The sequence below is a fragment of the Uloborus diversus genome, chromosome 9, assembly GCF_026930045.1.
Source record: "Uloborus diversus isolate 005 chromosome 9, Udiv.v.3.1, whole genome shotgun sequence".
Classification (NCBI taxonomy): domain Eukaryota; kingdom Metazoa; phylum Arthropoda; class Arachnida; order Araneae; family Uloboridae; genus Uloborus; species Uloborus diversus.
Genome location: NC_072739.1, coordinates 109,401,849 through 109,418,239, shown reverse-complemented (window position 1 = coordinate 109,418,239; position 16,391 = coordinate 109,401,849). Strand labels below are relative to the sequence as shown.

At 35.0% G+C, this 16,391-nt stretch overlaps 1 protein-coding gene across 1 annotated transcript in view; it reads left to right on the top strand.

Moving 5' to 3' along the window:
- The window catches only part of LOC129229936 (calsyntenin-1-like), a 294,336-nt gene that overhangs the window by 194,036 nt on the left and 83,909 nt on the right, over nucleotides 1-16,391 (top strand). Inside the window, 3 exon segments of the mRNA XM_054864318.1 lie at nucleotides 11,236-11,336; nucleotides 11,338-11,420; nucleotides 13,031-13,239. Of these exon segments, the coding sequence (XP_054720293.1) occupies nucleotides 11,236-11,336; nucleotides 11,338-11,420; nucleotides 13,031-13,239 (393 nt within the window).

Sequence of the window (16,391 nt, the reverse complement as noted above, 5' to 3'; positions counted from 1 at the left end):
GTAACATCATTTGTCTTAAGTCCTTAGAAATCTTATTTGACAAATATTAAGCTTCTTATTTTCTTCAATCTCATTGTTCTAGAACGTTGATAAACTGGGTCCTCGTTGTTTCGCTGTGATAAACACTTTGATAATACTTCTGCAAAATTAATCTGTTGAAGCGTATAAAGACTTTAAGCAGTTTATTTCATTCATCTTACATCGGTTCTAGTATTAGATTTTTTTTCATGATTTTTCGCTTTGTAATAATAGTTATTAAAAGGAAAAAATAAATGACAGTCGAGGAACTGGCCAACAGAGAAGCTTTGCCTTTATTGAATAACATTAGCTTAAAATGTTGAATTGATAAATTTTTACTGTCTTACCCGAAAGTTAATTCGATTTTTTGTTTCATACACAGTGCGTCCAATAGAAAAGGTGACTGATTTTAAATAAGGTACAAGACATAATTTTTTTCTAGTTTACAAGATGATTTATTCAAAATATACACCTTGGGAGTCAATACAATGCTGGAAGCGATCGTGAAATTTTTTGAAGCACTCTTCAAACTCATCTTTTGGAATTGCCCCCAATGTCACCGTCGTAGCTGCCTGAATATCTGAAACTGTGGCAAAATGTTTGCCTTTCATTGCCAATTTCAATTTGGGGAACAACCAGAAATCCACTGGAACCAAATCAGGGGAATAAAGAGGTTTGATCAAGCACCACAATACTTTTTTTGGCCAAGAAGTTACATACCATCAAGCTTTTGTGTGCTGGCGCACTGTCATGCAAAAAAGACCATGTCCCTTGGTTTTGGTATTCAGGTCTAACTCGATGAATTCTTGCACATAAACGCTTCAAAACACTCAAGTAGTAAGCAGCATTAACTGATTCACCTTCTGGCATGAATTCCTTATGGATGATACCCTTCGAATCAAAGAAAACTGTGAGGAGAGTCTTGATTCGGCTTTTTTCCATGCGCACTTTTTTTGGTTTGGCATCTTCTGGGCTCTTCCACTCCGCGCTCTGACGTTTTGTGAGTGGTTCAGACTTGAAACACCAGGTTTCATCACCAGTTACAATGTTTGCCATGAAGTTTGGATCCCTAGTGGGGATCCCTTGTTGCATGTCTCTGCAGTGTTCCACTCTGCAATGTTTTTGGTCGTCAGTCAATGTGTGCGGTACAAAGCGAGCACAGACTTTCCTTTTTCCTAAATTTTCAGTTAAAATGAGATGGACAGTGGATTTAGGTATGCCAGCAGGGGCGGCATTTCAGCATTTCGTTTGGGGGGTCGAGTTTCTTGAACATGAATTTCCTCAGTACGGTATAAAATACATATTGGTTAACAAGAACTGATAATTAACTGGTTATGTTAAGAATAATTACGTTTGTAAAGAAAAGTTAAAATTTTTGCGATCGAAGCTTTAAATTAATTTTGTTATAAGTTATCTCACAAAATATCTCGGTACTAGTTTTATTTTTTAGTAAAGTTTTAGTCTGCTATTTTTGGAGTCAGGAAGAACAGAAAATTTTGTAGCTATACTTAATCAATATCCAATGACTTAATTTATTGCCAGTATAGCTAAAGAGGAAGGTCTTGCTTTGCCTCATTGCGCTTCGAAGGCAATTTTCTAACCTCCTGAGACACAAAAGTCAAAATTGGTTGACGTTCAGTTCTCCTACAACTTTCTGGTTGTGTACGGAGTTTTTTACACCGATGAAGAGGCTCCATTATTGTAGCCTTGAAATAGCTATATGCAGTATTTTCGTGTAAATTTGTGCTTTATTTACGTTGGTTTTTCAATTTAATCACGAAAGTCATCTTTCAAATTACTGACCTGATTGAAACAGTCAAAAAACAATGGAAGCAAGAAAGTTGTCAAAAAGCACATTTCCTTTAGATTCCTCTCTTTAAAATAACCAAGAAAGCTTTTTAAATGGGTTAGTATTTACTTTGTGTCATTAAAAAGTATAGTCACAATTCACAAAACAATTCCTCTTCCCTCATGCTATTACTTATAAATGTAATATTTTCTTTTTCGCTTTCTATAACAGACCTACATAATATTGAACTTAAGACCAATAATAAATATATCTCATTAAATCCTGTCTCAATTTCTTGAGAAACGGAATTGATCAGTTAATTCAAAATATTGATTTAATATTTTGAATAAAACTTCATTTGGGTTTTGTCACCTCTTCTACATTGGCATACAGTAAAAACTGTAATGAAAAGTTCTGTCACAAAGTTCCACACCTGGTTCAAGTACGCATTAATGCGAAAATTACTAAGAGTTTCAATTGTCAATCCATGAATTAAGAATAGCGAATTAAAACTTTTATGATAGTATAAAGTAAACAAAAAATTCAAACAAAGGCATACATATTAAAATGTCATCAATTTTTTTTATCAATGAAAAGGTCGTTTTCAAGTAATTCTTCCAGGGGCTTTTATAACTCTTGAAGACCATCTTGTGTCACTCAGAGATTGTCAAGTAAAGAGCCTCAAGATACATTTGTTGATATGAAAGTATTTTTTGATGTGGGATGTTTTTAAAAATAACATCTTTACAAAAAGTTTCCATGAAAGCATATGATACACCGAGTTGCTAAAATGTGTTTCTAGTACATGGCATCAATGAACACTTACCAGCTAAACATTAAGTTATAATATGAGCACAAAAAATTTAAAATGACATGGAATTTACGCGTAAAAATTGCGCAGTCTCTACACTGTACGGGCATCTCATACAAGATGCACCATCATAACATAAATTACTCAATTTTGAAATATTTAACCCATGTGAAGAGATTACTTCTTTTAGTAACTTCGTTTAGGCAAACACTTATCCTCCATCAGTTTTTTCTGTTCTGAAATTCAGGCAAATGATTTTCTAAGTTATCTAAATTGAATTTTCCCATTTTTTATTTTCTTAGTAAAAAATTTGGGGGTGCAACCGCCCCCTCTCGCACCCCCTATTTGCCGCCCCTGTATGCCAGTAACCTCTTCGATGAGTCGAGTAGAGACACAACGATCATTTCGTAGGATTTCGGCCACTTTTTCAATGTTCTCATCATTTCAAACTGTTACTGAATGACCTGGTCTTGGATCATCTTCTAAGCTGTCTCTACCATCACGAAATCTTGCATACCACTTAAAAACATTCTTACGACTCAGTACTTCACTACTATAAACAGTTTTCATCAATTCAAATGTTTCTATGGCACTTTTACCCAATTTAAAACAGAATTTAATGTTAGCGCGCTGCTCCATTTTTTTTTCTACCGAGGCCAAGCGACTTCTTCTAGAATTAGCGTTATCACGTTTCAAACAATGTTGCCAACGCTTTAAAATTAATCCAGATAATAATTGAAATGTACGTGCGTTTAATGCAATCATTCTTTCATAGATAGCGCTAATAGTTCCGCAAATATTAAATCAGTCACCTTTTCTATTGGCAGGGGTCTGGCCAGGGGATATTTGTGTCCGTTAACGGACCCTTCACAAAAATCCGATCAACCAAAACGGACCTTTCACAAAATCCCGATCAAACAAAACGGACCTTTCACAAAATCCCGATCAAACAAAACGGACCTTTCACAAAATCCCGATTAAACAAAACGGACCCTTCACAAAATTCTGATAAACAAGATCGGATCTGTCAAATTGTTTATTGAAAGAGCAAATCTGAAAGCAAAATAACGCATATTTCTGTGTATAAACCGATAATTTTTGGAACCTTTTTTTAAGTTAAATTAGAGGGATCAGCTTATACAAGATCGGCTAATTTTGAAAAAAAAAAAAAAAAATCGGCACTCTTCGGATGCTCCTGTAAGCGATAAATAATTGCTACTGCCAAATAAATATAATGGTTGTTTGTTTTATCACAGCTAATTAGCAGCGGTGTTTTTTGTAAACTTTTCTGAAAAGGCATTGGTAAGCACTTTTCTCCGCTCATGATTTAATAAACAATAATAATATATATCTGCGAAATGAACTTAGAACTGCAAAGGGATAGTAAGGGTGAGGAAAAAAATATGATCGCTTCAGATAGTGTTACCAACTTCAAAATTATCACCACTTAGCGTCTGGCGTTGAACCTTTATAATGACTTGATTAGAAAATATTCTCATCATTTTGCCAGCTTGTCAATATTTGCGTTTTTACGGTGCGGTGCGATGTTTAATTGTTATTTTGGGAGAAAATTATATGGGTTTTGATTTTTCGATGCTGAAAAGGATGATTAACTTTAAATAAACTCTTTTAATTACATTTTGTTTTTCTTTAGATGTCTACATTTTGAAAAATGCAATCTTTTAACATCCGATATGAGAATCATATTTTGTTCTTTTTTCAAGCTAACTTCGCTTTATTAGGATTCAAATAAATGAAAAGTCTCTTTATTTCTGTTAGAACTCTCATTTCAAATTTTTAAAGCAAAATTCCATTTTCTGTTATGAGTCAAAAATTAAAATGCTAAATAGATGGTTGATTTTATTTTATTTTTTGGGTCAACTGTGTCCACAGATATTAATGATATGTTTATCATAGGACTCTAAAATGCAATTTTAAAATAATTTTATCAAAAATATTTCTTTTACAAGCCGTTTTTATACTTTTGATGCCTTTGCGATGCACTTTGAGATTTGCGATATCTTTGCATCCGCTATGGGAATCCGATTTTTCGAATTTTTAATGATTATTACGCTTTGTTAAGAGGTAAACAATTGAAATATCTTTATTTTTGCTAAAATCACGGAATTTATAAGTTTTAAACGAAATTCTGTGCTTTTTAAGAGTGTCTTGGGTCAAAAAGTTGAATGCTGAACCCTATTCTGAATTTTATTTTATTTATTTATATTTTTGTTATACAATTATTTTAAGTACTGTACAGAAATATATCTAGTATAATTTAGCAGAATGGTAGATAAATATTGATACTTGAAAGAGCGATGCCCCCCCCCCCCCCCCCGCCAAATATCAGAAAAAAAATCCAGAATGATTTTCTCGACGTAGAAGAGGAAAACACTCAACTTTAAGTTTAATTGATGCAGTTTGTGCCATCTCTAAATTCTAAAATTTCGTTTGAACAAAAAAAATTTTTTATTTTTTTTGCGAAATTTTTTGATTTTTCACAAAAAACGGACCCTGTGAAAAATTCTGGACAGACCCCTGATTGGACGCACTGTGTATACCTTTAGGATTATATGTTAGGTTGATAAAAGCATAGCTTCTGTCGATTGGTCCAGCGATTGCCATTTCTTTCTTTCTTTCTTTCTTTTTTTTTTTTTTGAGCAATCACGATTGCTTATTGTTCTCATTTGACTGTTTTGAATTCCTATGATTTTATTTTCCCACCATTCCCCCCCCCCCCCCCTCTGCCAGCACCACCATCCGTCGACCGGCCTCACGATGCTGCTCCTCTTGCGAAAACAGTCTCCTGGTTACGTCACTTACTTGCCTGTTACACATACACCTATACACACACCTACACACACGCATACATACAGACCTACACACAAACACATACACACACTCATGCCTGCACACAGACACAAACACATATGCCTACACACACAAACAAACACATATGCCTACACACACAAACACATACACACATACAGACCTACACACACTCATGCCTGCACACAAACTCATATACATACACACACACACACGAACGCCTACACACACGCGCGCGCATACACACACGCGCGCGCATACACACACAGCACTGCATACACAACATGCACACACATGCATACATACACACACGCACCCACACACACTCGAATTCATACACACACACGCTCGTGATTGCGAAAAACATAATTTGAATTCAAGATGCCAAAAATTCAAATTATTATTTTTTTTTTTTTGATAAAAAAATATTATTCTCCTGCGTGGATTTGAACCACCTGCTTTTTAGTTAATAGCCGATTGCGCCACGGAGGCTTCGCTCTAGATCAGGGATTCCCAAACTGTGGTCCGCGGATCCCTTGGGAGTCTGCCGCACTTTAGTAAGGGGTCCGCCACCAACTTCGTGAAAAAAAAAGTGTTTAAAAAAGGTTAAATTATATTTAAATAATGCTTTTGTTAACCAGAATTTTAACCTTCAAATTTGAACTTGAGTTGTTGTACTCAGCCCATGTGATGTTCTAACAACAATACAGTCATACATATAGATGGGGGTTTTCAACGCACGAGAATTACTTCTCGACATGTTTAAGAGAGAGAAATTCATTTTGGAGGATTGAAATAGTACATTAAAACAGGAAATAATGATCAATTCCATTGGGGGGGAGGGGGGATTTTTCTAAGGATGAAATAGAAGAGGACATGGAAAGACGACATGTGTTATTATTTTGTGTTTCAGAATTTTAAATGTTTGACATTTTGTATTCAAAATAATCATTCAAATGTAATGTTTTTAAAATTCCAGTCGCTCCTTACACTTTCCATTTTTCATGATGCGAAATTTTTATTTCAATAGAAAACAAGAATATATGCGTGACTAAATTTTTGAGGCGTATTTCCGGTTTTTAAAGCGTGAAATGCTTTCCTATGTAAAGGCGTCAAAATATCAAACGGATACAACACACCAATAGCAGATTTTGGGGTGGGGGGGGGGGGGGAGGCACAAAGGGACAAAGGGGTACTGGTCCCTCCTAAAATGATGCAATTTATTTAACTTTTCCATTAAATATTTTTAAACTTATTTCTCTATTATAATACTAACTACACACTTATTCTGGGGGGGGGGATATATCTGCAATTATAAAAACTGAACATGAGGCTGTTGGACTGTTTAATTAGTCCTCGTGTTATGACAATGTTTTTAATTAATATAACTCGTTATTTTATATTTAGGTGAAGTTTTGCATAGGGTTTAGTAGTATTTAATTGACTTACAATGCTGAAAAAGATATTTAATTTCCGTAATCGACAAAAATAGGTGCGTAATATTTCTGTACTTAAAAGTAGTTTAATTGGATTTTAGGGATAAAAAAAAATATTTTAAGAGAAACTTATGAAAACTTAGGTGCAAGAAAATTATGAAGAGAGGAGCCCTTTTTTTACTATGTTCGGTGCCCTTCCAAAAACTATTTCTGTATCCCTACAGCACTAATATTGTTTCGAGCCAATTCGTTGTCCAATTACGGGAAAATTGCTTGGTCTACAAAGGTTTTCTGGATTAAAATTCCATGGACTAAAAATGTTTTTCTTCCCCTTTCGTTCTTTTGTCTTTACAGTTTGCTTTTGTGAGAACAATTCTACAGACGCCACTCTCTCTCTCTCTCTCTGAAATTCCCTTAGAGACCTTGTAACTAGCTTAGGCTTTCCAATACTTTCCTGAAGAAATGAAAAACTGAAGTTTGCGTTATCTTTAAATGACTGCAACTCTGAATTTGGAGCTATGTGCCTCACGGGAGCTATTGCATGGGAAACGGATTGACTGAAATGCCAGATAAGGTGAAATTTGAGAATTGTGTTATGGGAATACAGGTTCAGTTACAGCTGGTACGAATAAGAATTATTTTTTACTAACTGAGCTGGTCTGTCTGTTTAAAGTGCTTTTCCATAGTCAGCGCTGTTGCTTTTCAGTTTAGGTTTTCGGATGGAAAAAGTATGCTTTGAACGCGTTTTTCCGTGCATTTCTGGGTCGTTTTCTATATTGATTTGGGCTATTTGTTCCGTATATTTTCCTTGGGGAAAAAATAAAGATTCCGTTGACTGAAAAGAAAAACTTTAGAGACCGAATGATTAAGGAGGCCGCCCCCAAAGTAAAAAATTGATGACGAACACTTTAAGATGGGTTTGACGAAATAAATTCGATGACTGAAAAATACTATTTTGATGACTAAGAAGAATCCTAACAATTGAAAGGTAAATGCCAATAAGAGTAGAGGGGAATCCAAAAACAAAAAAAAAAAAAAATAATAATAATAATAATAGGATAAAAAGAAGAACATTTTGATGGGTTGGTTCCATTCATTGAGAAGGGATAAAAATCTTAATTCCTGCTCTGAGGTTCCATTGGGTTTAATGGCGCAAGAGCCTTGTTAAGTGGAGAATTTAGTGTTTAGGAAGATGAAATTTTAGTGTTTTTTGTGAACTTTTTTTTAATAGGAAAGAAATAATCAGAATTTCATTAAACTTGGAGAATATTTTATTCATCTTTTTGAAGTGCACATTCTAATTTTTGGAAGTCATTTCCACCAGAATTAGTGGAGATAGAAGCTGCTGTCCATGGCGGTTGTCATCAGAGCTTGTTGCTGGTGTGCATTACCGAAGCCACGATTTTGCCTGTAATCATTACAATTTTACTTTCTTGTAAACAACATATTTTCCTAGAATGTGAAGCTTATTGTGATTTTTAGAAAAGTTGAAAATTGCACGTTTTTGAGGTGTTTGATTACAATGTTATGTTTTTATACCATTTTCTTGAGCAATCACGATTGCTTATTGTTCTCACTTGACGGTTTTGATGTTCCTATGATTTTATTTTCCCCCCGCCTCCTTCTACACCACCACAGTCGGCCGGTCGCAATTTCTCTGGCCTCACGATGCTATTTCTTTAGCGAAAACAGTCTCTAGGTTGCGTCACTTCCTACACACACATACACGCACACACACCAACACACACACACACACATACTCACACACACATATGCACGCACAGTAACAAACACATACACTCACACACACCTACACATACACACAACTACCCACACATAAACATACCCCCCCCCCCACCCCCACACAAATACACAACTACCCACACACACACACATATTCTCGTGATTGCGAAAAACATAATTTGAATTCAAGATGTCAAAGTTCAAATTATTTTTTTTTTTACATTTCATACATATAAAAAAATATTTTTATTAGTAATATCATCAAAAAGTTAGGTTCATATAGAATAGAGCAGCGGTTCCCAACCGGTGGTTCGAGAACCCCTGGGGGGTTCACGGAAAAAATATTGCAATGGCGGAGTTTTAACATGCCTGTTTCTGATGGAGTCGCATGTTCAAGCGGTTTCAAGCAAATTTTGCTCCATTTTTATTCATTTGTCTCTCGCACGTTCTACACTCTTAGCATGAAAACATTACTTGATGAAAACATTACATGGAGCATATGAGAGCGTCTCAAATATTTTGATGTTTAGTTTCTTTACCGTTTGAGTCCGACGAACAGATATCGCTCTTCTTTTGTGTTGAGTTAAAAATGCGTAGAAGTGAGATCACGCTGTTGTTTGTTGCTTTGCTATAATTTTCACACTACAGACTACAATTTACTGCGAGCTTCATTGTCGAAAAAGAGAAAGAGTGGCTAGCAACCCAAAAATACCAAAGTATGAAAAATTAATTTCTTTAAAAAAATTTCGTAAGTGAAAGTTTGGCAGTATGAGGTTTATGCAGTAAAAATAAAATAATCAACGGAATTTAACCATGCAACTTAATTTGCGCTATATGTAAATAAGGAATTTATGAAATTTGTGTAGAAATGTTTTTTGTAGTAAGCATGGTTTCCGCAACGGTCGCATTTTTCGCTGATCGCGAAAACAATATCTTCATTGAGGGAAATAAAAAAAAACAAAGCAATTTCGCTTCTTGCTCAAATAAAAAATTAATTAATTTAAAAAAAAAGAAAGAAACAATGTGATCCAAGAGAGGAAGTAAGCTTGGCGATGGTTCACTTAATCTTTTTTAAATTTTGGCAAAGATGTTTAAATTACTGATAAGTTCAATGACTCTCAGTCTTATCCGGCATGTTTCCCCAATAACTGTATTATTAGGAGGAGGGGGCTGCAACGTTCTAAAAACTAAAAATGTATTTTCTTTATGCGTAACATAAAGATTTTTAAATTTACGTTTGAAAAAAAAGTAGCTGTGCACTTATTTCTTTAAAGCTGTCATAGATGAAATTTAAATTTTATTTTCAACGTGAGATGAAACACTGAGGCATTTAGAAAGATATGAGAATGTGTACCATTTTAGCATTTCGCTAAAACTTTTCCCCTAATTTTAGCTTTTATGCTGAAGAGTATTTGAACGTAGCTGAAACCCTGGTAGTAAGTGAGCTTAAAAATATTTGTTTCGCTAAGAATTGCCTTTTGTGTTAAAAATTAGAGTAAATGCTTATATTGAAAAATAGACGCTTCTATTATTTTTTAATGTACGCATTTAACTTCTCACGTGTAGCGTAATTACAAGAAAATTCTTCAGCAATCAAACGATTAATGTGCACGGTATATCCTTATCAAACAGTTGCGCTCGTAGTCCTTTTCAAGAAGATTTAAACCTAGCGATCTTTCATTTTACTGGAAGAAAAAAGTTCATTTAGTTAATCTGAGACAGTTCCCTGAAAGCTATTTTAAAGATTTTTCTTTAATTGACTTCTGATTTAGTGATAAAGATAAATGTATCCTCGTGTCAGAAAAATTTCAGCCAAATTTTGAGCCTCTTTGTTCCACAAATATCCCATTTTCAAAACATTTTCAGAGTTGATTGAAGCTCAACACAGAATAATCAGTGTTTATTTTTGGTGAATTTATTTTGCATTCATTTTTAGCGACCGTTTTAGTTCGTAGCAATATTTATAATTCAATGCAAATATGTTTTCGTTCTTGTAATAAACTATGGAGTAGCATCAAACAAGAAAAAAATCTCCCAGATTTTTCTATTTGTGTGCGTGTATGCGCGTGCTAGTGTTTTTTTTTTTTGCTTGTTACTTATTAGCTAGTACTCAAGGGGTTCGCCAACTTCTTTTGGAGTTAGGAAGGGGTTCGCAAGGGGGGAAAGGTCGGGAACCGCTGGAATAGAGTATAATTGAATAAAGAACATTCACACAAATTTTCAGAACGATTGGTCAAAAACTCTTTGAGCTAGAATGCACACCAGTTGTAAAAAAGTTTTAGGAAAAAAAAGCTTTTGAAAAAAAAAAAATGCTATGAACGTTTTTGGATCTCCACAGTCATTTAAGTGCTCATAGCATCGGAACTAATCGGGCTTTTTCACTCAAATTTGGCAACATGTTCTTGAATAGTTTTACTAACATTTTATGACATTAAAAAAAAAAGTGGATTGTTTTGACCGGTCTAAACTGGTTTCCCCCTTAAGCTATACTGCGCCAAGAAGAATTTTGAAGGTCACTGACAGTGGGGGCAACCCTTACTACCTTTTATTGATTTTTTAAAAAGTTGATGTATTGTGATATTCGCTTATGGTTTCTCTTTCTCTTCCAGGAGAAGTTTGTAGTTTTACTATCACAAATAAGCACCACGGAGATATTCCTTTCATGGTGCAGATCGTGGATAAGGATAAAGGTGAAGCTAAGTTAGTAGCCAAAAAAGGAGCTTAATTGTGAAAAGCGAAAAGCTTACAAATTTGACATCGCTGCCGTAGGCTGCGACGGACAAACGTCTGAAAAGTAAGAATCAGTTTGCTTTCCTTAGTTTTTTTTTTTTTTTTTAATTAAGATTGCATTTCTTAAAATAATAGGTTATATGGAATAGATTATTAAAGATATTCTTTTTTGATAAACCCTGTGCTTTGTTTTCATTTGGACATCCCTTGTAATTTATTTCGTTGTGACTTATGAGATCAAAGAAAGAACTATTTGGAAAAATCGAGGCGAAGCAGAGGCTTTTTTCATTCCTTTCAATTATGTTTTTAGAAGTATGTCAAGTTATTGATGAGATCCTAATTTCAAGTGTTGCCATTATAGTACAACTTCAACGCTTCTCTATCGAAAGATGTAAAAAAAAAAAAAAAAAAAAAACTTTTGAAGCGATTAAGGAATCGATAAAACTCTAGAAAATCCAAGAAACTAGTATAAAGTAGACCCTCGTTTTACGCGGGTGTTACATTCCACGGAAACGCCGCGTTAATAAAAACCGCGTAAATTGAGACTTGATATTAGCGTTAAAATACGGGTTAGGTTCCGTAGATTAAAAAAAAGCTTCATTCTAGTGATGACTAATTGTATATTAAGTTTAATGTGTACTTATATCGATTTCTATGCACAACATGTATAAAGAAACCAGAAATTAATATCGGGGTCTGTTTATAAAGAGGAGCTGGCAATGATGGTCCTTTGGCAGTCATTGAGAATTTTTCTCGAATTATTTGCAGAGCATTAACGCATCCATGATAGTTCTCGTCTTTTCCATGATAGACTCTTTCTTCACTAACAAATCAGAAAGATCATTTCTATTGTCTAGAATGGCTCAGATTTTTCAAGGTGAACGTTTTTGGTTGTGTGCCGCCGATGTCGGTATCCTCGTTGGTGTTGGCCGCTTTTGTCACTTCTAAAAGCTCTTCTTTCAGTGAGTTCTGAACTGTGAGTGTAATAACTTTACTTCTGGAAAGAGCTTTGGAACTAATCGCATAAAATGTCTCCGGTGGCCCGATCTTGATTATTAGCACCCCAAAATGAGTTTATTACGTGTAATCTGCAATCTTTAGGAGTTTGGATTTTGAAAGAGGCGAAAATTTTATCTTTTTTGCATTGCCGCTTCCGCGTAAAACCGAAACTCATCCGCGTAAAATAAAATAAAGGTGCCAAATTTTAAACCGCGTAAAACGAGGGTCTACTAAGAAAAAAATCGAAAAGAAAGCATTCACTGCGACTATGGAATAAAAGCTTGCCATAAGAATTAAAAGTAGCTTCTTGAATGTTCCAAATTTGAATCGTTGATTTTAAAAACAAGTCTAACGTTAAGATTTTTAGTTTTAAGAAAAGTATCTTCTATAAAATTGCTTAAGAAGAATTGCAATAGCTTTCTACCAAAAGAAGTTTATTTGAATGTATATGTTAACTTCAGCAAAAAATATTGTAACCATGATTCGGAAAGTATTTTTTTTCCCCTTCGAATTTTATAACTTGGAGCTTGACAGGTTTTTGAAATAAACGATTCAATTCAAGCGATCGTGTTGCCATTCTTCATTCTATAAATCTTCTCTTACCTTAAGTATTTATTTTAGTGGTTATTTTTTAAGCATTAGTTCTACAACTGCCATCTCTCCTTCCTCTTGTAGCGTAACTGTACACTTGACAGTGGAGGATTTGAACGAATTTGCTCCCGAATTCGTCCAAGAAACGTATTCTGCGGAAGCGGACGAAGATCGCCTTTACGACAAAATTGTCCAAGTGGAAGCTGACGACAACGACTGTTCTGCCAAGTTTAGCGACATATGTAAATACGAAATATTGTCCGGAGATCAGCCTTTTACTATTGATCAAGAAGGTAAGCATTTTTTACTTCTTCGTATACAGTATAACTTCGATTTAACGACACCCGATTTAACGATTTACTAAATTTAATGGTTCATTTCACTGGTCCGGATTTGACTGCATTGAATGTCTACGCTTCTCAATTTAACAATATTCTTGATTTAATGATAACTTTTTCCAGTCCCTTGACAATCGTTACATCGAGGTTATACTGGTTATACTGTACTTTGAATGTTATGCGTAATTAAGAAGATATCTAAAATGCTTGTTCGAAAACTATTCTCGTTGATCTATTCTAAAAAAAAAAAAAAAAAAAAAAATCCCGCGTTTGTCCGCATAAAAATGCAGATGTCATTTTAACCGCAGAAAAATTACGTTTTCGTTAATTTGTTCATTATCAATGGACCAAGTGTTTTGTAAATATGAATGTGTATGCAGTAATGTCTTGGAAAAAAAATTGCTCCTATATTTGCAGAGGTCAGTTTAAAAAAGCTTGGATACGTTTAGGTTCAGTACGAATCATGCCTTTACAAAGTTTCTTTGAGTACTTTACTGTTAAAAAAAAGTGCGTAAAGATTTAAAATTTTTATTAAAGCATTGGAATACGTATATAGTTTTAGTGTATTAAATTTGAGCAGTTGTTCTTATTTTAAATAAAGATTGGTGTGTGTGGGGGGGGGGGGGGGGGGGTAAGACTTTGAACGTAAAATGCTGCTTTTTCTCCCTCTCAAAAATAATTATACTTGTAGATAACGCTTGGAGTGTATCGTCTCCTCTCTTCTTAAAAATTTGAATGTTGCAGAAGCATAAACAAAGTATAAATAAATAACAAAATACCGAATGGACTCCTCTTTAGAGGATAGTATGAAGTGTCGTTAACCGAAGATGGTTTATAGTTTATAAGTTAAAACTAAAATCCTAACCCGTTAATCATTTCTGTTTTCATTGATTTCTTTTTCCTGTACAAATTTTAAAACTGCTTACTTCGGCAGCAGTATTTTTACAGCGGTCTGCGATACAGATTTAAAATTCAGAAATACTACACTGTAAGATAGACTTACATTGGATTCATCGTAAAATTTAAATCAGCACCAAGAAATATTTAAAATTGAGATGCTAGTCTGAAAAGTTACAAGTCCATGCTACCTGTGAATTCAGGGGTGGGGGGGGGGGCGGTAAAGGAAATGCGTTCAACATATTTTTTTTAGGGAAAGAACAACAACAATAAACGTTCAATAATGTATTACTACATTGATTCTGAAGTGACTGGCCTGTGTGGATTATATCCTAAAAATACGTTTCAAATCTTCGTTTGCTGAAATTTATTTTTTGTCTTTAAAATTGTAGGGTTTTTTTCTTCTCCAAGTAAGAAATGGTCTGCAGCCCTTTTCGAGAATCTGCGACGCACGTCGCAATGTCGCGCTCTTTCTGCTACGGGGCTGCTGACCAGAAAAACGCTGGTCAAGAAGTTTTTTGTTTCCAGTGGTACTGTAAGAGGCCATTTGGCCATAACCAGACCTAGTGCGCTCCCCGACAAGGCATCAGTCTTTCATGTGCCACCATTAAGGCGCTGATGCACGACACAAGTAGTTTTTGACTTCCAGTTTCCACTAGATGGAGGCACCTGGGCTCTATCTGATGCGAAATTGCACAAGGAATTTAATTTGCCGAGGGAATTCTAAGCCAAACGAATACCCAAGGGATTTTTTACATGCCGCATAATCATACGACATGGTCGCTGATGATTTTCTGCATCTCGAAAATCCACCGACTGACCACCACAGGCAGGCCAGAACCCGGGTCCAATGCGTAGAAGGCCAGCGCCTTACCATCACGCCACCAGCCGGCCGGTAAAAATTTTTTATTATTAATCTTTTTCTCACGGGATAATGCGGTTTTCGTGTCGTCAGTATTTTTCTTCAACGTGATGTCTCTGTTGTAGCTAACGTTTTTAGTTGATGTAAAAATTTTATGTTTCATGTAGTCCATTTATGCTACAACCAAGGGCGGATACAAGGGAGGGGCGATGGGGGCGATCGCCCCCTCCTTGAGCCGAGAGACTAGTACTTTCTTCAAGTATATTTTCAATATTAAAGTTCCAAAAACGCAATTTTACATAATCTTCGTTGGTGTTAGAAGAAAGGGAGCTAGCTATTCCCTGGAATTCTTCCGGAATCGAAGTTTTGAAAACGCAATCGTAGCCCATCTCTTATTACTCTGGGGATAGGGACTAGAACTTTCCATAGGATTTTTTTTTTTTTTTAAATTGAAGTTTTAAAATCTTATTTTTAGACGATCTTAGATGATAATTAGGGATAGGTTTAAAGGCTCACCCTGAATATGTTTTAAAAGAAACACAATTATAGGATACTTTTGTTTACATAAGGGTAAGCGATGGGGTTCGGTACACTCCTTTGAAAGTTTTAAGAGATTGAAGTTCCAAAGAGTGAACAGTAAAAAAACAATCGCCCCCTCCTTGAACATTTTCTGGATCCGCCCTTGGCTACAACTCAGATCCACGCTATATCCGCGCCAATAATACTTCTCTTTTTCGCTAAACTCCGCAAAAAGAAGTAAACATTGTCAAGGGCACGGACCAACTTATCTGAGCTACGCCAAAGTCGAAGGATGTGCGATGCTGTCATCACCAGTTTTTATGTTCTAATTGATTAAATTCAATTGTTATTAAATCATATTAAAAAGGAATATAGTAAATTTGGGTTCGTTCAAACTTTTCTATGATTTCTTCTGGACATTCTACTATTTGCAAAAATGAATGATTCGCTAAGGTGTCTTGTACTCTGTTTAATTTTGAAATTTATTTTACGTTTTGGTTATGGCCGTTCGTTTTGAGTTGCCTTTCTTCTGAGAATGAATTTCCTGCGTGTATGTTTTTAGATGAGAAGTGTTTGATAAATTTTCAGATGCAAAAAAACTTTATGTACCGTCTATACTCCATACTCGTACATTGATTGTTTCTTTAAAAGTAGGCCCCCTTAGCTTCTTAAAGAGAGTATTGGAAAATATATCAAATCTTTCCGTGAAATTGAATCATGTTCTTTCTCCTCCCCCCCCCCCGTTTTTTCGAATTCTAATGCTTTTCCGAGGCATGGAATCCAAATGACTTCTCTTAAACTAAATTTTCGTAACAATTCTTGGGAAGTA